At 41.3% G+C, this 21,457-nt stretch overlaps 1 protein-coding gene across 1 annotated transcript; it reads right to left on the minus strand.

Annotated features, from left to right (window-relative positions):
- Positions 1-431: 431 nt before the first annotated feature.
- man1b1a (mannosidase, alpha, class 1B, member 1a) lies at positions 432-19,752 on the minus strand. The gene is made up of 14 exons (XM_063211027.1): positions 19,482-19,752; positions 17,071-17,179; positions 13,596-13,704; positions 10,198-10,382; positions 9,621-9,772; positions 8,149-8,267; positions 7,106-7,300; positions 6,626-6,774; positions 6,315-6,503; positions 5,308-5,498; positions 4,509-4,629; positions 3,067-3,261; positions 2,554-2,685; positions 432-2,166 (listed from the first exon to the last, which is right to left on the minus strand). Exons 2-14 carry the CDS (start codon positions 17,173-17,175, stop codon positions 1,960-1,962), a joined length of 2,049 nt encoding a protein of 682 aa, XP_063067097.1. The 5' UTR covers positions 17,176-17,179; positions 19,482-19,752; the 3' UTR covers positions 432-1,959.
- Positions 19,753-21,457: the final 1,705 nt, after the last annotated feature.

A 21,457-nucleotide genomic window follows, 5' to 3' on the forward strand; every position in this document is an offset into this window, starting at 1 on the left:
AGTTAAGTAAAATATTGGGCCAACATGTATGAGTGAAAGTAGAAGTACCCTGTTTACAAACTACATTCAAAATTACACTCAATTACAGTCATTTGAGCTACTTTCCACCTCTGCTCAGTCCACACAGATAAAGTGACAAAATCATCAAACAAGATGCAGCATGGTAATATAAATAAAATACGCAAAAAACAAAATGTACTCAAAGGCAAACAACAAGTGGCACATAAAATGGCAAACAATATTGATGTAATGAAAAATATACTGAGACAATATTCACATGACCTTCTTCAAAGTATTAGTACATATATGTAGGCTTTTTTTAACTTTCACCATGTAATCATGACCCTTCAACATGTTCTGCATGTAGAACTCTATACAGATTCTGATGAAATAATACAATTATAATAAAAACAATGATACAAAAACATCTAATATAAAAATAGGCATTTAATAGGCATGGTCCCACTCCACGGCCAAATATTTTGCATGTATAACGCATCAGAAATGCAATGCTTCTTTAAAAATCATTTAAACATAAATAACACAAACTTAATGTAACTTCCCTCTTCTATGACCGGATGATTTAGTCTTTTGTATTACATGTTGCTTTTGATAGTGTTGGTTAGGGCAAATTCTGTGCAAAATTATAAATGACAGGAGCACAAGGGACTGAGAGCTCATCACAGTAATCAAGTCCAACCTTCCTAATTTACGCACTCAAGAAGTTCTCCATTACCACTGGGTTGTAGGATGGTTTATCTCTTAAAGATGCACTGTGTAGGATGGTGGTCAGAGTAGGTATTGCAATTATACTGCCCACTGAAACGGTGCTGTCTATCTTTTTGTGAACTATTATTAACAAATAAACTAGTATACTGACCAAAGTACAGGAAAATGTGCAGCTAAAAATGTTTATTTCTGGAAATTCAAAATGGCAGCCATGGACAAGTTAATCCTTTTCATGTAATACAAATGTAATTTCCCCTGTCATAATGAATACTTTGAGTTTGTACAATATGGCGTCGTCTTATCCTGATTGTTTGTAGGCTTCTTAGGTTCACGGGAGCTAAGAAGAATGCTATCGTGCCGCTACATGTGGGTTGATAAAGATTTTTAATGTGGAGTGCCTTATTGAGATAACTTACATGAGTTACAATGAATACTTAGAATTTGATGGTGGTGGTAAGTATTTGTGAAAAAGGTAATATTTGTGAAATGGGCAGCATGAATTCTAGAAATAAACAAGTCCAACAGACAAATAAAGATGCGTCTGTCTATGCACTGCCACCTTGTGGACACAGGAGAATGCTTTTCAGACGGACAGACCGACGGACGGACATATCCTCTTATAGAGATGCTCGGACGTATCTAAAAAACTGCTGAAAATATTGCACAGTGCACCTTTAAGAAAATTACACAATTACACAACCTCTTCAAAAGACAGTGGCTTCACAGAACAGCAGGTGTCGGGTCTTCAAAAGTTTATCCTTCGGATTGGCAGATTATACAGTCCAATTTTCCAACATGGAAAAAGCAAAAGACAAAAGCACAATGTGTGCTTTTTGCATTCCTTCAACATACCAAAGTGCAGATAAATCATAAAAAGTATCTGCCTTTGATCCAAGGCAAGGAGTTCTCTATTGTGTAAGTGTTGTAATATTATACATGTGCACACCCACCCCATCTGGACTTTTCATTTCTTGACAACCACTGGCTATCAAACAGAGTTTTGGGTTCAGTGCAAAGGCAAATGAAAGAAAACAGAAATCCATTCCTTCATTACAGACCTCTTTCATCAGCATAATCACCATCTCAGCTGAACACCTCCATGGCTGAAAACATCCACACACCAGATCGAGGTGGTGACAAATGTTCTCTTTCTCTCTATTTGTGTTCCACAGAGGTGAAGGGATAGAAAAAAGATGCTTCATATACTTTGCCATTTGTGTTGTTGTCTGCTCAGGAGCCAGAGGGCCAGATCGGCAGCGGATGGGCTTCAGTGTTGAAGACGTACTTGTCCAGACTGATGAGCTCCTCGTCGTCTGTGAAGAGCAGGAAGAGGTACTTCAGAGTCTCCCCCAGGAAGAAGCTCTCCATCTTGTCCCGAGGGCCAGGGCTGACTGGATCTCGCACGTTGGAGATGGACGTATAGCCACCTGTGGGCACCTACAGTACAGTAGGAAACAAGATTACAGAGCAATGTGTGCATGTGGGTTTTGTTGTAAAAATAACAGATTTTGGAGGTTGGGTTGCACACATTCACAAAACAATTATCCAGGTGCCAGATAAAAGTGGTAGACAGTGTGATGAAGTGGTCTAACCACTGGCCATGCACTCCAAAAATCTAAGCTTTATTTCATTATACAAATGGCAACATTTCGATCCACCGTTCGATCTGGCAAACGAAATGATGCCGTTTGTATAATGACAAAGTTTGTATTTTGGAGCTCGAACCCAGTTTGCAGACCACTTCATCACACCAAAAATCATGGATTTGCAAGAGATTACAGAATTTATGAGAAACCATTACAGTATATGCATACTGAAACTCACTCTGGTGTGCTTGTTGAAGCTCTGCAGGATCTCCCATCCCCAGTCCCTGTACTTGGTGTCGTGGGTGTATCTGTACATGTAGAAGAGGCTCTCCACCGTCTCAGGGCGCAGGAGGTTGTGCCTATCAGCGGGCTGCAACACATAATAACAATATCAGGACCCAAACAACACCCCAAAGTTCACCGGAGTGCAAAACGGCCATTTCATTCCATCCACTGATCACTTGTGGCTTGATGCTAATGGTTCTAACCACTTCCAGTGATTATGCTAAGCTATGCTAACAATTCTAATATGAATAAATCCAAGTACTGAATACACAGAGAAGAAAATGATATGCATATTCCTGTATAATACTTGGAAATCCTGCAAATATGTCAAAATCAAAAAGGGTGGACTGTTCCTTTCAGACACGGTTCTCAAAACTGCTCATCCAACAAGGTTACAGAGCAGACCCAAGAGGAGCTCTTCTGCAGGCTTTGAAATATCTCCGTTTGAGAAAGGTACTTAAGGCACCTTGACTTCCACGTCACGTCCATTGCGAGCCTGCAAGTTGAAATGTGCGATCTCTGGACTCAGGCCCGTCTCCATCTGGGCGTACATCTGATGGCAGGTCTCCATCAGCTCCGCCGCCAGCTGCAGGTGCTCTGAGGGCAGGCCGTGGTGCACGCCCAGCGCCAGGGTGCCGGGCAGAAAACACACCAAGTGGTCCTGTGTGTGGGTGCGGGAGGTCAAAGAAGAACACTTTCAATGGAAGCCAAAGGTCTTGGGAGACTCCATTACACTAGAGCAGCTGCCTCTGACCTTCAGGCTGCCTTAATATGTTTTGTGCTCATGTTGTGAGATGCACATTAACCTTTGGCTTTCGTTCTGAAATTGTTCTTCTTTGACCTCCCCACAGGACCAGTGTGCCGGGCAGAAAGCACACCACGTGGTTGTGTGGGGAGGTCAAAGAAGAACAATTTCACTGAAAGTCGAAGGTTACTGCAGTGATTTTCTAACCTGGTTCTCACCAACGGTGTGTGTTTGTAGCTCCGAAGCCTCTTGGTGGAGCGGAGCTACACACACTACTGTCTGGTAGTGCTGCCATTAACATGCTCTTCTCAAGTAGAACATAAACAGAGCATTTGTTTCCTAAATATCAACGGCAGCTCGCATTGATGAGTCACAGGACATATTATAGACTATATTGACTCTTAAGAGATGAACAGAAAATGTTTTTGGAGGAATTTGTTTGTGGTGAGTTGCAATAAATGCACCATATATTTTCTGACTCGAGAAGAGCAGCGCTACCAGACGGTAGTTTGTGTACACACACGCACCGTTGGTGAGAAAAAGGCTAGTGGTTTTCAACCTTGGGGTCGGGACCCCATATATGGGATCACCTGAAATGTTGGGGTGTGTAAAAAGAATTTTGATAATTATTACCAATTAATATACTGAATATTAATACTTAATACTGTATATTCATAATAATTAATTCATATTTCGAATGAAACGCCACATATAGTACAGTCTTATATCTTTCCAGAAGTATCTACAAGTTTAATAGCCTACAATTTACCATAGCTTAGTCTTTTCTTTGGTTGCGTAAAAATATGTCTATGGGGTCCCTCAAAATTTGGGGTGTAAAAATGGGGTTCTGGCCCAAAAAGGTTGGGAACCACTGGGTTACTGTATATCTCACAATATGAGGAAATGTAAGCAAATACATTAAGCCAGCCTGAAGGTCAGTGCTGCTCTAGAATGTAATGGCTCCTAAGACCCAAGAAGTTACACCTGGCTATCCACAAATACATGTACATACACTGTGTGTGTTTAATATTAATTTGAAGGAGTAACGGCCATGTCTGAGTGTGTGCATGCGTGCGTGCGCGATAAAGTATAAACTGAGGAAAGGGCTAAATAAGAGGTAGTGGAAAGGTTAGTTGTTTCTTTTTTCTGTGGTTGGCAGTCACCATTTTTGGGTTGAGGCGGCCATGCGACAGCTCCCCCACAAACGTCAGCTGGCTGGGCTGAGTCTTCCTCAGGAGGTTCTTCCGCACGCCCTCGATGGCCTGGAGGTAATCCTCCAATAGACTATCCAACACACAGTCGGAGGAATAAGTTAGTATACCCTTAAGAATTTCTTACATTTTAATTCATATTCATGATTTAATATGGCCAGAATCGCATGAGTGAACAGTGTCTACTTTATCTAATACCAGACAAACAATTGATCATCAGACTTTAGATGATTTACTTTTTATTTTTATGGGCCATAAGATGTAAACATTCAGAGGACAGCAAGCCAGTAAAGTTAGGCGCAAAAGTGGCATCTCATCTTCAAATTTTCGATACGTTTTACACAAGGACGATTGCGAGGTGTGCTGTAAAGGTGTATGGGACGTGAGCATGTTTTGCATTTTTTGCCGTGTAGATGGAGACACAACCTGGGTTGTCTTCAAAACACCCCACTCTGACAGGAGTTTTCAGATTTTTGCATTTTATGGTGAAAGTAGACTGATGCACACAGGTGTGCAGCACTGGTATAAAATGTATAGCGGGTGCGCAGTACCAGTAAGAGAATAGGGTTAATGGTAGCCAAAACCCACATTTCAAAAATCTATTAAAGTAGAAAACATACAACCACAGTATGCCATTTGAGACAAGTGTCCCATGAAGAGACTAGCTTAAAGTTCCTTTGAAAGGAACGAGTCACTATGATATGGATCCCGTCAAAGAGCCGTAAGTCCCGTCTCTACAGTTTGCACTTACGCCATCTCCGTCTTGCCGCCCTGTAGCCACTGCTTCAGCAGGTACTCGTAGTAGCTGTCCGCGCGAGCCCCCAGTGTGTACACGCCGCGGTGAGTGAACTTCCCACTGTTGGTGTTGATGAACATCGGCACCAGGCCGTCATATTTACCCTCTAGTTTGTGCACCTGTCTCATCACCTCATCCACTGCGGCCTTGAGAAAACAGTGGAGGTAGACAAGGAATGATAGCGTAGAGGGAGGGTAGTTGGTGGGGGTGGGGGCATGACAGGAGTGAAAACAACAGTGAATAGAGAGAAACATAGTTATTGAACGCTCTCTCCCATGCTCCTCCATGAATGAGGTACCCTGAGCATGGTATCGTCCCGCCACACTGCTCCCTTTGCACGAGTGTTGGAACTGTATTTTATCCTTTAGTAGAGCAAACATGTTGCCTTGGCACAAATGTGCCTTTTCGCATTCGAGAATTGCTGTTCAAGGCTGAGCGGAGGATTACTGGACTGTGCGAGGACTTTATCTGTACCAGAACGATGGAATGCCCAAACACAACAAAGTTGCATCTACACATGGCAGGCCAAGGCCTGCGTGTTTGTGTGTTTGTGTGTGTGTGTGTGTGTATGAATTTATCTCTATCTGGGTGATTGCCCCCCCTCCGTAGCGGGTAGAGATATTAAATGTAATCAGGGACAATCCTTCAATAAATATGGCTTGGAGCTATTACAGCGTTGAGAACGAGTGGGGAGAATTGTAGCTGACGGTTCTCCCAATTCGCTCTCCAAGCCGGCTTGAAACTTAATTAATGATTCTCTGTGTCTTTCATTTCAGGTCTTTCATATTTACAAATGTTAAGGGTTTGAACCTAACAACGAGTGAGCCATAAAATGCAACTGTACTGTGATTTTGAGTGTTGAGCCAAGTTGATCATTTGTGTTAACTATTGGAAAAAAACAATGGAAAAAACCCGGAGAGAGGAAGACGGAGAGAAGTTACAACACTTCTGCTGGGCATTACCTGGTACTGTGGGTCACTCGTTAGACGGCTGAGCTCACGGAATTCCAGTTGAATGCTGGTTACCTCAGCGACAGTGCTATCAGTGGTCCAGCGGGGCGGGTGGGCAGTACCTTTGCCAATGTTTACATCCGAGTAGGGGATCTTGGACGGGGTTTTAAATGCTGGCATGAGCCTGGATCCAATGTCTTTCTACAGAGGAAAGGGGTGGAGGAGTCGCGTATGTCAAGGCCCATTTCTAGTTAAATCTACATCTACATTTACTCCTGTGGCAAATGTTCATCGTACATCTGTAAAACAAAAGAGAAACTCACAGCCTTATTCAGAAACATCTCGTCTCCCGTCAGGTGGTATGCACTGAGAAGACCTCCCAGGATGCGAATGGTGCTCTCAAAGAGATTCACGTCCACGTTCCGGTCGAAGGACAGCTCCTCCTTCACCCACACCCTGGCCTCTTCAAACTCTGTTGACATGTCAAAGAGAGTAACTAGACAGCATTTCTACATAAGATGACACATTTGACACGACAACAAAATAGATACAGATTCAAAGATTTAAAAATGCTAAATATACAAGACTGTAGCCATGAAGTCTAATTTTCATCTTAAATCCATAGACACTAGACAGGCTGATGGTCCCTAAAAAAGAGCTAAACGTGTCTACTGGGTGTGTGTCTTCTAACTATTACACACTGAAGAAGGCACACATCCAAAACGCATCTGTGCAATAGGTTATACAATTAAACAAGTAGTTATTTCAAGAGCAAGGAGAGGTGTTTAGCAGTAACTTCTTACCCTCTTTCAGCCCCAAGATCCACATGGTGTCGAGGGCGTCGATGAGAGTGAGACCCAGGCCAAACCACTCCCCATATGACTTGCTTAGGGGCTTCAGCTCGTCATGGCCCCAGGCGAACCCCTTGTAGCCCTTCCATGCATGTCTGAATGCCTCTCGAACAGCCTCCACACGGCCCTCTGCGCTAACAGACGTAACTGACAACATACATTGACAGAGAGCTATTATGAAACTCTGAAACAATTAAGGTTGGAATAACTTGAAAACCCATAACGCATTACTCTCAAATGGAAAATACATAGACAACACAAACTCACTACACCCCCAGCAGCACAAGTCTATAACACAGTTCTCAACATGCTATGTTCTACTACTCAAAAAGGTATCACATAAAACCTGAGAACAAGCACCCCTCTCCAGCATGTATTACTCTTTAAAATGCATAACACATTGCCACATACCAAAACACAATGCGACAGAGATGAGTCCAAGACTAGAGATTAATTTTATGGACAAAATAGAGTACCTACTGTATATGGGTCAACAACGCAACGACAATTTTTTGTGTCCCTAATATTTTCTTTAAAATATAAAGGTTCAAAATTGACAAAACTCTTAAGGTTTACTTGAAAACAGTATATTACATTATATAAGACTAAGTGTAGCTATTTTTATTTTATCAATTTTGGTAGAATACAGAGATTTTTTATGGTGAAAATATCAATGTGGTATCACAATTAAAACCAAATATTTCAACTTTTCCCAATAAAACACATGATTAAGTGGTTTGGTATAATTCTGCATGTGTCTTGTTTAACATTGACAAGGAATGGGACATCATTTTTATAAACATTATTTCCAATTTGGGGAATTATGTCTGTCACACAAGGGGAGGAAACCTTCAACTGCCAGACTCATCACCCCAGCTCTTAAATGCATGTAAACACCCATTAAATTGTTTATTTTAATACAGATAATCCATTCATTGCCGACAATGCGTTAATTGCCAATAATGGGTTTATTGTGACCATGTAAATGTGCTCACCTGTGTCCCGTAGTGCTGCCTCCCCTTCAGCCTTCGTTGGCCCGGCTGCTCCTGCCTTGTCTTGCATCTGTGATGGAGAGTCTGTGGACTGATCTGCCTCGATCACTGTACCTCTCCAACTAAGAAAACACACATACACACGTACACATTTTTTTTTACTCTATCGCGACCTCCACATGGGCGTTTGGAAGATCGGCCCTCGCGGCACTATATCCCCGTAGTACACCCCACCATGACTGGTCAACAGGCTGGCCCCACCACTTTGTACTTCATGCACTACAAGCATCCCCCCCCAGTAGCCTAACAACTGAAGACTGAGCGACTGCATGTCATACTACTTAAGTCTTATAGTATTCTTATACAGTATGTGGTAGGGCTGCTCGATTATGGGAAAAATCAATATCACAATTTTTTCAGTCAATATCAAGATCACGATTTTGTAAACTTTTTTTTTAAAAGGAAAAATATAGCCCTATTCAGACGGGATTAGTCTTATGTATGGACATGGGGAAATGTGATTTTATCTCCGAACGTCAGTAATAGAAATGGCGGCTTTGGACTGGATTAAAATATCTCAGTAAGCAAACAGAAAGTGGGAGGGATAATTCATTACGTACCGTTGTGACAGTCTTGTTGCCACGTGCGTGCCATCTCCACAATATATTACTACATTTTGAGCATTTTACTGCGAATCCATGGAGGCATTTGGTCTCCTAGAACAATTTTAATAACTGCCTGCTGGTTGACTAACCGATCAGAATCCATTCTAATGCGCCTGTATGTGTGTCCTTCCATCTGGAGAATGCGTTTGACAATGCTGCCTGATTTTGACAGCAAACACAGCTTGGAACAACTCCCTAAAACAAAACTGACTTCTTACTTCAAGGCCGTAATGTTTACAAGCCCGGAGAGATTAGATATAATGTGCGTTTCATGCAATTAACCAGACATCTTGACAAAGGATTGCATTCGGACGGGATTAGTATTGCATGAGGTAATGTCTCCGGACCGTTTCACAGGTGGTAAAACTCCCTGCGAAGTTTACAGACATACTCTGCTATCTTTACTGACATGGCGCGTTAGGACGGGACTGAATTTCCCGGTTATTATCACGTTACTCCAGGTCCCCCCATTAAACTAGTCTCGTCCGAATATGGCTTAAGACTTCAGCCATAGAGAAACACACAGTGGTGCTCTGCATGAGTGTTGGTTGGCAAATCTGCTCTGCACTCGAAATAGCTCAAGTAGAGGGGAAAAGTAGCCTTCATTTTGGCAGTAGCTACAGTCAAATGACAAATGACTCGATTTTATGACATTCGATATCGTTTGACAACAATATTTATATCACGATATAAATTCGATGTATTGCACAGCCCTAGCATGTGGGCAAATAATGCTGTAATGCATACCCGGTGCCATGGTTCTCACAACAGGTTTGAGGGACACTAGATTAAATACAAGTGATAACAAACCTAATCTGACCATGCTCTGCAATTTTCTCTGCCTCCTCTTCTCCTTCTTTCTTCTGCTCCAGCACTTGTACCTCCTTCACATGTGTTTCGGACACATTCCCTTCTCTCTGCAGAATAACAGGTGGTCCCCGTTTGTGTGGAAGCGGTTTCCTCTGCAAGATGGAACGGCAATAAAGACGGTCTTAAATTAGGCACAAATGAACACAGCAGCATCCACGCCATGTCATGCAAAATCAATGTAAAACTGTCAGTCAAATAAGTTCAAGTCTGCTTTAATGCCATGCCTGTTTTCAGCGTATAGAGAACATGCAGTACAGTACAATGCAATACAGTAATAACAAATATTAAGGACGTCAAGAACATCTTCAGTTCCCTCTTAAGTAAGACGTATTGCAGACATCCCGTATAGGTACAAAAATAAGACATGATCACGGATGGAAAAAACATAGCGATAAAAACAGAAAAGGGATAAGAAATGATCACTAAAGTGATCATTTATTGTGCCATTATCAGTGTTTTAACGCTGCACCATAACTAACCATCCACACATCAAACTGAGGACTGAGATAGTGCTGACCATTTCAGGTGGTTTAGGCAGAATAGGGACATTTGGCTTATGTTGCTCAGGGATGCCATCGTGGGGCACAGGCTCCATGATATGCTCAGCGTTCACCTTGGGCATGGCCCCTGGGGGTATGGGATGGAAACCCCTGATGTCATCCGCAGATTTCCACTCATTCTCCAGGGAGCGTTCAGAGAGCCCTGCAGCCATAAGAGTCGAAAGGGATCGTCATGGAGGCATTGTGATTACACAGCACAGCATACAACAGCATGTCTGCAAACCCATTACACATGATCAGAGGACAGACAGCCATAACAGTAGTGGTCCAGTATGTGGGGGCACCACCTTTCACGGGGTAATTGATTGGCACTTCTGCCAGTTAGTCAAAAGTGAGCCACTGTGAGGAGGTGATCGCCTCCCCCCTTCTCCTCACTGCAACACTGGTAACTGGATTGCTTCAGTAGCGCTTCGAGAAGTTATTTGTAGGAGGTGCCATTTTGACGCTCCATGTGCAGAGTGCAGAGTTGACTTTCATGTTCATTCTATCCCATACACTCGCACACATACAATACGCACAAAATGACTTTCACGGAAAATATAATGTTTATGGACAATGTTTGTATGTTTGTTGGGAACTTGGGTGACAAACAAGGACAGACCATCATTCACTGCTTATGACATTATATGCATAACATAGGTTGGGTATTGGCAGTATTTTCTGATTTACTGGATAACAAAAGCAGATGCCCTTTGGAAATATTTTTGTATTTCACATATTAACAAAATAAAAATCAAAAATTTGAACCTGGCTTTATCAGGCAGTGAGATTTGTTGCTTCAAAATATATGCAAATTAGCACATATTTAAAGGTGCACTGTATAGTTGTTTATTTCCAGAATTCATGCTACCCATTCACTGTTACCTTATTCATGAATACTTACTTAGCACCACCATCAAATTCTAGTTATTCATTATGACAGGGAAAATTGCACTTTTTATAGACAAAAAGGGGATCTTCTCAATTTTTCCGCCATTTTGAATTTAAAAAAATAGACATTTTTAGCTGAAAAAATTGCTGTACTTTGGTCATACCAGTGAATAATAATTTATAACAGTAAATATTCATAAAAAGATTGGGGGCGCCATTGGGGGCTGCCCTCTTGCATGGGTGAGACATAAATGCAATTTTGTTGTATGCAGCAGTGTTTCCCACAGAAATTTTGGAAACTATGGGGGCAGCCGGGGTTTATTTTGTCCGGGGGGGGGGGGGTCTTCTCACACGGGCCTTTTTTTTTGGGGGGGGGGGGGGGGGTATTCTTGCAGCGTAAATGCAAAACGGCAAAACAATGACTACAGTATGACATTGGCGCATGGAGAAACTGTAGGCCTGGGCCTATATTTCAGCCATTTATATTTTGAGAAATAAGGCTACATAAGATTTTACCCATGACTTGTATAATAGTAGTACATTGTCATTGTCAAAAAATGCAGTACAGTGAATAATTTCTGTTTACAACGCAGTTTCATTCGTCCCTCATGCAGGGGTCTGGGAAACAATGATAAAACAAAATAGGAGCAGAGATAAGAATTTAAGAGCACTGTGAAATTGTTAACGCATAGGAGGGTAGGCTATGCCTTTTCCCCCACACATATCTGTAGGCGTACACATTCTACATAAGGGGTGCTGGTCACAGGGCCAGTTTTTTCCAAATTCCTCCCATTAAAAGGGCTGAACAACATATTACACATTTATGTCTATATTCACATTCATTACACATTCATTTCTATATGCAGCCCGATGTCTCCTCTGCTGTGTCAATGAAGGTCTGTCACCAAACTCATTACAACTGTAAAACAAAGCCTAGGGAGTGTTAGTAAACTCATCCCAACTGTCCCTTCTCTGAAGGTTTTTTTATATTGCTCCCAAACCCAAGTAAACTACAACAACTTGACTAGGCTTTTGATCCCTGTCTTTCAAGCACTTGTGGTTCTCTCTATAGCAGGGGTGCCCAACCTTTTTTTAACCAAGATCTACTTTTGAAGTTGATGGTCTGCCGTGATCTACCAAGTCAAATTCAAGGATGTCAGTATGAAAATTTAAGACCACCATTTATTAATCACCATTATTATGAACAAAATGTTTTCAGTAGGCTACTATGGCCGTATCTTTTCAGTGTGTTTTTAAAGTGTGTTGAATAGCCTATCTTTACAAAGCAATGCAGCACTGATAGTATGCAGAGATAATTTCAGTCATACACAAGTCATAAACAACTGAAACAATTTCAAAATGATAAACATTTGGTATATAAATAATGGCACATAGGCCCTGTTTCTAAAATATGATGAAGCATTATCATGCCTTCAGTGGTATAGGCTACAAATTAAAAAGGGCTCAGAAATTCACCATTTGTTATGGGTAAATAGTAGGCTAGAGAGAGAGAGAGAGAGAGAGAGAGAGAGAGAGAGCAATGAGAACTCATTGGATTGGTTAACACCCCTGTTAAGTGTGACTTCTTCTATGAAGGTTTTTTTTTTCAGCTCTCTGGGACAGTAGCACAGCAAAGGCTTTCTATTGTGAGTTTGGCCAATCGTTTTGTCCACAACTGAAGCAAGAAACAGCACAAATTGAAGTGAATTCCATACATGTCAACAACTAGCATTTCCCTTACACGCGGCACGCGATGCAAACGTAGTTAGCGATGATGCATGCGACTAGCGATTTGGACGAAGATCCTCGCATATCGGCGTGTCATAACGCATCGTTGCGCACATGTTCTGTTACTCACCCGATGTTACACGTGTGCACACATGAATCAACTGTAATACCCTTACGGTCACTTCCTAATGCTTTCCCCTCATTCTGTGTTACCGTGGGACTACTTATATAACCAATACAGAGTCTATAGGATGTATTTACTCCAGGAGGAAAATGCGAAGGAAATTCAAAATCGTAATTCAAATCGTTTTTAACAAAAACGGATATCGTTAAAAAAAAAAAGTTAAAAAAAGTTAAAAAAAAAAAAAAAAAAAAAATTTTTTTTTTTTTTTTTTTTTTTTTTTACATTTTCGTAAACTATGGCGGCCAAATTTAAACTATGGCGGGCCGCCATAGTTTCCTCAATGTATGGGAAACACTGATGCAGTGTTCACTTGTTTGCTGTGGAGTGCTGTATCACAATGACAATGGGAGGCAGAGTTTCCCAATTGAGCTTTCACGCTTTCACTTTCAGGTTCAATGAGCAGCATAGTTGCAATACCTACTCTGACCACCATGCTACACGGTGCAACACTTTAACACTGAATACATAATTTAAACTGTTCAAAAGAGCCAGTTTTTTGAACGGCTCTTTGAAAGGAACGAGCTACTATGATCTGGATCTCATCAAAGAGCCATAAATCCCATCTTTACTCACCTCTCCAATGCTGAGATATTCTGGGGTAGAAGACGATGCCACACGTTAGCAACAGCGCCAACAAGAAAAGTATCAGACTGCGTTGCATTCGAGACAGCTGTTTCCATTTCTAAAAACACACCAGAGTAAAATAAAATGTACATGAAACAAATAAAAAACAAGATAACAAGTAAAAAACGTAGCCATTGTCTCTGCTTGAATGTAAAGTTGCCCTAGCCTAAAGTTGCCTTAGCCTACTTAATACCACACATCAACCAATTCCATGTCATGATTTTTTTTAATGAGTAATTGTAAGTCACTGTCACTTAACCATACCCATATAAGATTCTAATCTTATGAAGCTTATCTCATTTTACCTAGGCAATGCAATGAGTACTTCTATCTCTTAAAGGAACAGTCCACCCTTTTTTGATTTTCACATACTGTATATGCAGTATTTCCAAACATTTTCATGAATGCGCACATCATTTTCTTCTCAGTGTTTTCAGTACTTAGATTTATTTGTATCAAAAATATTAGCATAGCTTAGCATAATCACTGGAGGTAAATGGGAGCATTAGCATCAAGCCACACGTGATCAAAGGACAGGATTAAATATCTGTTTTGCACTCTGGTGAATTTTACATTCATTTTAAAGTAGTTTATGAGTACATTTGATTATGTTTTGTTTGCTCACATAGACTTGCATTGCTACGCTTCATTTGGCTATACTGTTAAACAAGGCAATGCACACACAGACGAAAAATCCTATGTACTCTCCTATTTTACTGGTGGGTCATTTCACGTGAAATCAGACACTTTGGGACCCGACCGACCCGGATTTCAATCATACTTGGTGTGCCTTTTTAGTAGCAAGGTAGCACCCCAGAACTGCATTGGTTTGAATCTGACACTAATATTAAGGGAGAAACAGACTAGGAAAGGTTCACATGTGAGGGTAGGACACTATACATTCAGCCTTGAATATATCAGTCAGTGTTAGTCACAAAAAGATGCCTGTGGTGTTATTTGAAAGCTCTTTTCTGGCTCTACATATTACACAATCAGCTTGGAATACAACAACTCTCAGAATATGAATTATGATAAATTGAAAGATTAAAAATTGAATATCTAAAAAAACTATATTTTAAAATGGCCAGTTCCTTGTCCAAACGTAGCCGGCAATGTCATTAGCAACACCTCAAATGCTGGTGTTCGGTTCTTTATTCATTTCAGAGAGAATTTGACTCACAAATATGGCATCATACAGACCACTTACTAATAATATGGTAATACCATAGTAGCATCACATGACAAAACAAAAACAAAACAAAAATGGTCAGTTTCCATGGTCCCAGGTTTCAGAAACTAAGGCAGATGTCCATTTATACACACCAAATGATAATATGTGAATGTTTGAACATTCCTTCTCTGTGTACCTGTGTCATCTTCCCTTTACCGTACTTTAAAGAGATAATCAATGGCTACACTCTCATTTTGTACTCTACCAGTGCATTTGAAGCAGCAGCTGTGTCTTTTGTAGATAATGTATAAGTACGTCCCGTTGCAGTTAGGTTCCACTACCAGAAGCACATCCTGATGATCCATGACAAGTCTATCTGGTCTGAAGGGAAAAGTGAAGGATGGAGATGGTCCATGAGGATGCAGGAAGTTCAGTTTCACCTCTCCAGTGCTCGGCATACATTCCTCAACACATGCTAGCCACCAGTTGCCATCATATACAGCTACAGCATACCCTTTGATGCTTGAAAATGTAACACATTCCTTTACTGAGCTCACTCTTTCAACTCTGCCTTCTCTGAATGCTGAAAATGGCCTAACTTCCACTGTGTCCATTGACAATGGGCAGAAGCTGTGTAGTTTTTGAGTACCTGGAATAGTTCTTGCAGATTCCAACCTTTTCAACAGGTTCTCAGCTTCATGATGGTACATCTCTGTTGTGGCAAACTGGCAATGGATGTTCTTGAGAGAGATGCACCATCATGAAGCTGAGAACCTGTTGAAGAGGTTTGAATCAGCAAGAACTATTCCAGGTACTCAAAAACTACACAGCTTCTGCCCATTGTCAATGGACATTAGGCCATTTTCCACATTCAGAGAAGGAGTTGAAAGAGTGAGCTCAGTAAAGGAATGTGTTACATTTTCAAGCATGAAAGGGTATGTTGTAGCTGTATATGATGACATCTGGTGGCTAGCATGTGTTGAGGAATGTATGCCGAGCACTGGAGAGGTGAAACTGAACTTCCTGCATCCTCATGGACCATCTCCATCCTTCACTTTTCCCTTCAGATCAGATAGACTTGTCATGGATCATCAGGATGTGCTTCTGGTAGTGGAACCTAACTGCAACGGGACGTACTTATACATTATCTACAAAAGACACAGCTGCTGCTTCAAATGCACTGGTAGAGTACAAAATGAGAGTGTAGCCATTGATTATCTCTTTAAAGTACGGTAAAGGGAAGATGACACAGGTACACAGAGAAGGAATGTTCAAACATTCACATATCATCATTTGGTGTGTATAAATGGACATCTGCCTTAGTTTCTGAAACCTGGGACCATGGAAACTGACCATTTTTGTTTTGTTTTTGTTTTGTCATGTGATGCTACTATGGTATTACCATATTATTAGTAAGTGGTCTGTATGATGCCATATTTGTGAGTCAAATTCTCTCTGAAATGAATAAAGAACCGAACACCAACATTTGAGGTGTTGCTAATGACATTGCCGGCTACGTTTGGACAAGGAACTGGCCATTTTAAAATATAGTTTTTTTAGATATTCAATTTTTAATTTTTCAATTTATCATAATTCATATTCTGAGAGTTGTTGTATTCCAAGCTGATTGTGTAATATGTAGAGCCAGAAAAGAGCTTTCAAACAATACCACTGGCATCTTTTTGTGACTGACACTGACTGATATATTCCAGGCTGAATGTATAGTGTCCTACCCTAAAATGTGAACCTTTCCTAGTCTGTTTCTCCCTTAATATTAGTGTCAGATTCAAACCAATGCAGTTCTGGGGTGCTACCTTGCTACTAAAAAGGCACACCAAGTATGATTGAAATCCGGATCGGTCGGGTCCCAAAGCGTCTGATTTCACGTGAAATGACCCTGGGACTTACCTACACATTAGCAATTAGTGGACTGTTCCTTTAATGCTTATGAGTTAATCTAATTTTACCTAGCCTATGCAACAAATACTTCATTAATGCCTGTGAGCATTGCCATAACCATGGCTATGGCAGAGACAAGGACAATAATATTGTCATTAATATATATGTCAGAATAACAAGACATAAGATAATTATTTTTGAACAGGGCTGATAGCGGAACACACACACACCGATTACTCACACACACACACACACACACACACACACACACACACACACACACACACACACACACACACACACACACACACACACACACGCACACGCACACGCACACACACGGCCAAGTCTTACCCTCCAGCAAGACTGCCTTCTCCACTGTTTCCCATTGGTATAGTTATGGCTGTACTGGTCACGCAAAGTCAGCGTGACGTAGTCCTTCCTCATTGGAGAGTACATCCCTCTGTGTGCACAGCAGACATGGGCAAAAGTCACACATGTGCAAGGCTCAAGTAAGTTAAGTCAAGTCAAGTCAAGTCACAGGCTGTCAAGTCAAGTCAAGTCAAGTCCAAGTCAAGTCACCTTTACTGAATTGTAATTTTAGCCAATTATATAATACCGGTAAATGAATACAAACAAAATTATATTCACATTGGACCTTCACACTGAAACATAATGCAAATAACACTCAAGGCATTCAAGTCACCGTGTCCAGTCAAGTCTCAAGTCATAAAAACAGCGACTCCAGTCGACCAAGTCCAAATCTATGGTGCACAGACAATGCAGAGGATAAAACTAAACATCAGACTAGGATTTATCGTATGCATTCTCAGTTTAGTTGAAAGTCACTGCATGCATATCAAATAACAAAAAGAGACCAAAGAGATCTTAATATCAATCAAGAAGCATTATGCAAAACGCATACTATCGGATCCACACCACCCCATCTACACACACACTTCACCCTACTACCTTCTGGCCACAGACACAGGTGCATGCCACCCATACCAGCCAACTAAAGGACAACTTCTTTCCTCAAGCCATCAGGCTGCTTAACGCCAAACTGCCATTGAATATGGATAATGAATCACTCCTTCACTCATCATCTCTTTTTTTCCCACAACTTGGGTCATTTCACATGAAATCAGACACTTCGGGGCCTGACCCACTCAAATTCGAATACAACTTAGCATGCCTTTTTAGTCGCAAGGTAGAACCAGAGAACTACATTTGCAGGCATCTTGCATCAACATTAAGGCAGACACAGAGTAAGAAAGTTTTAATTAGGGGGTAGGACACAATATTATCCATTCATTATTATGTGAGTCAATGTAAGTCATAAAGAGATGGTGTTGATGTTTGAAAGCTCTTGTCTAGCTCTACGAATTACACGAACAACATGGAACAAAACAGCTATGAAGAGTATGAATTATGAGACATTAAAATAATAAGAAATCAATAACAAAAAAAAGCTATATTCTAAAATGGCCAATATCTTCTCCAAGCGTACCCCAATGTCATGAACAGCACCTGAAATTGTGCTGTTTGGTTCTTGAGTCATTTCAGAGATTTGACTTAAAGGCTGAAATGAGTTGTAGTAAAGTAGTACAAGAGAGGAGTGCTAGAGGGGATTACCCCACCTGACATCCCACCTATTATCCCATCTGACACTCACTCTACCCAAATTAGCTTTATTATTAGCATTTTTGGGTGGAGTTGGGAGCTGTCCACCTTCGGCGTGTTCGGAGCTGTCCACCTATGTGGTGCTGAAACCTGCGAATGCGTAACCTACTGACGTCAGCTTGGGTACTCTTCCCTACTTGCACAAAGGTCTCATAAAGAGTTAAATAACAAAGCATCTGTTGTTTTGACTATAGTATGGTTCAGATACTTTCTTATTTAACTCTTAGGACCTTTGTGCAAAATAATTAATTCAATTTCGTGAAGCCAGCAAGGGATGATGCCACTTTTCCAAGACTTGACACTTGACATTTGCCTGAGAACACTCAGCGAACTGTAGGTTCTGGGGTCAGTCCTCTGAAATGTTTTAGCTATAGGCCTACAGTAGCCTAGCATTTCAGTTCAGTTCAGTCTTCATGGCCATTAATATTTAATCTGAATGAGTTGAGATATTTACAATGTTAATACACTGTTAAAATCAAATAGGTTTTTGCCATAGCCAGAAAAGTAGACTACTAGCCCCATGCTTTTGTTGATACCACAGTAGGCTGTAGACATCATAGAAAATTAACAAAACAGCTCTACTTTCATGTTGATAAGCTTGAAAAGGCAAATCCAAATTGAGAAATAGGGCTACAAAGTCAGAAAAGAAAGCGTAATTTTTGACACCATGACTGCATAGTGATTAAGGCGACACCAAGGTGAACTTTATTATTATCTTTTTTTTTTTAAAGTAACATCCCAATTTAACATCTGACAACCATAACGATTAGACCTACAATGAAACAATACAATAAAATGACTGGGTAGGATATTCCACAATTAAATGCCGAATAGGCCTAGGCCTATTTGGCTTTCATTTTGTCATGTTGTGCTGATAGCCTATAGCCTACACTCCCCTGGCTGCGACTCCTTTTATGTTTGGCGATGATCATTTGGAAAGGCAGTTTAACAGCAGCCTACACCGAAACACAAATTGTAAAGCACTGACTGTGGCAGCCTGTGATTTCAAGATAGCCTACTGTGTAGCCTGTCTACCCTATTAGCTTGCTTGCCCCACGCTACTGCATAGATAAGTCACTTACCTCGTTGCGCCCTAGCCAACGACTCAGGATTGCAGCATTAGGCCTGTCTTTTGAACAACAACAACGTGCTACTGTTGTATTTAGTAATCTCAGTTCATTCAAAATGTTGAAAGAATTCATAGATGCGCTACAACCAGCCTTGCAGGTTGGCTAGCCGCAATGAGCAGCAGCAGCAACAACAACAATGCTCCCGTCTGTGATATCAGATATGAGATTTAACTGTCCACCAACCAACAATGCCGAATATTAATGCCTGTTGGTTTTGTTCTGGACAGGAGACTGGTCAACCAGGTGTCCCAGGACTCAACTGTCCAGCGTTTTGTCCTGAAGGGAAATTCTTCTGACAGCTCGTACGGAACCTCATGCTTTACGTCAGCTGACTGAGGTTTCTGACAAATCTTGCGTGTAGTCTACGTCCCACGCTTTGGCGCGGCAGTGCGCGTCGGTAAAACAGCCCACTCACGTTACAATTAGTGCGGAATGAACTTTCGGTATCAGATTGAATGTCCTAACGATATGCCGGTCCAGAAAACAGCTATTTCTCTGATGATGTAGCTTTCGCACCACCACCGGACAGAAGCCTTTCAGCTTTCAGCTTTCCACATAGACTGCTGCTGGAAACATTAGGCGCGTTCGACATTGCGCAACGACTGTATGCGTTGATAGACTAGACAGCAATGCATTCTGGGCTGGAAATGTTGCATGATGTTTAGAAATAGGTGCATTCAACTGCAAATTCTAAAACCGCATCAGGGGTATTGTACAGGGGAGTAATGTGAGACTCAGACACATGGGTCCATAGGGAGCCCACACACAGTCAGATTTGTAGATGACTGGATGGGTCCTTTGGAGTTAATTGTACACATGTACAGACGTGCACAGATAGGGCCACGGTGATGCTAAAGCACCTGCCCCTTTGCCCTACTGAACTAAAAAAATGCCCTTTTGGATTATTTTTGTTAGTTTTTGACATTTTTGTCAATGTAGGCCTACTGTGGTCCATGTGGACATTAGCATCTGCAAATGCTTGACGGAGACGACAACAGTTTTCGCAAGTACTGTAGAACCAAAATTGTAAAAAGTGCTTATTTAAGGAATTAAAGGCCTTTATGAAACACAGCAAGTAGTCGGCCGTTTTCAATAGTCAATTTGGGTGTGCTGAATTCAAATCTGAGATATGACAAGCTCTATCAGATAGAGTTCAATGACCTCTAGAGGTCAATAGAGGCCAGATAGAGTCTATCTGGCCTCTATTGACCTCTAGAGGTCATTGAACTGTAACTAAGGTTACTTAGCAGGCATATCAATGCTAACAAATTGATTCCATTTTCAATGTGCTAAGGTAGGATGGCATGCATGCTAACTAGAGATGCACAGGATCCAAGATCTGGTTCCGGATCCGACAGGATAATAGGGTTTTTCACAGGATCCGGATCCGGCAGGATCTTAAGCAGTGGATCCGGTATCCGGCAGTTACCTAAAAATCAGGATCTGGCTAGATTTTTCAGTCAGTCTTTCACAACCCCAATTGCTGCATGGAGTGAAAGCCCTTTGGAAGTGGCCAGTGCAGGCAGTGTGGCAGTAAGCCAATGAGTCTAATAGTTTGAGCCAATGTGATAAAAGGGGCCCACGTGTAGGCTATGTGTTTCAACCCTTTCGTAGGATCCGGTATCGGATCCGGATCCGGCAGGATCTTAAGCAATGGATCCAGTATCCGGCAGGATCCTAAAAATCAGGATCCAGTGCATCTCTAATGTTAACTAAGCTAATCATGCTGGATATTTTTGGAGGAGAAAGCCAACACACACCAGATGTCTCGAGGTGCAGGTAGCGGGTACTTCTTTACTTCAGAGGGAAGATATTGCACACTCTTTATGGGATGGTCAGGACCAGGCTAGAATTGTATTGAACAAACAACGTTTTGGCCTTTTTCAACTTTTTACACAAGTATAGTGAAGACTTATAAATTGTCATCT

Source organism: Engraulis encrasicolus, chromosome 11 (genome assembly GCF_034702125.1).
Source record: "Engraulis encrasicolus isolate BLACKSEA-1 chromosome 11, IST_EnEncr_1.0, whole genome shotgun sequence".
Lineage (NCBI taxonomy): Eukaryota > Metazoa > Chordata > Actinopteri > Clupeiformes > Engraulidae > Engraulis > Engraulis encrasicolus.

What these genes read in the sequence shown, in the direction of transcription:
- man1b1a (XM_063211027.1), bottom strand. Translation starts at nt 17,175, where the DNA reads ATGTACTCTCCAATGAGGAAGGACTACGTCACGCTGACTTTGCGTGAC. An exon ending in GGCAGCACTACGGGACACAG is followed by an intron (nt 7,301 to 8,148) that starts GTGAGCACATTT and finishes GTATGTTGTCAG; the next exon opens with TTACGTCTGTTAGCGCAGAG. An exon ending in GATCTTGGGGCTGAAAGAGG is followed by an intron (nt 6,775 to 7,105) that starts GTAAGAAGTTAC and finishes ACATGTCAACAG; the next exon opens with AGTTTGAAGAGGCCAGGGTG.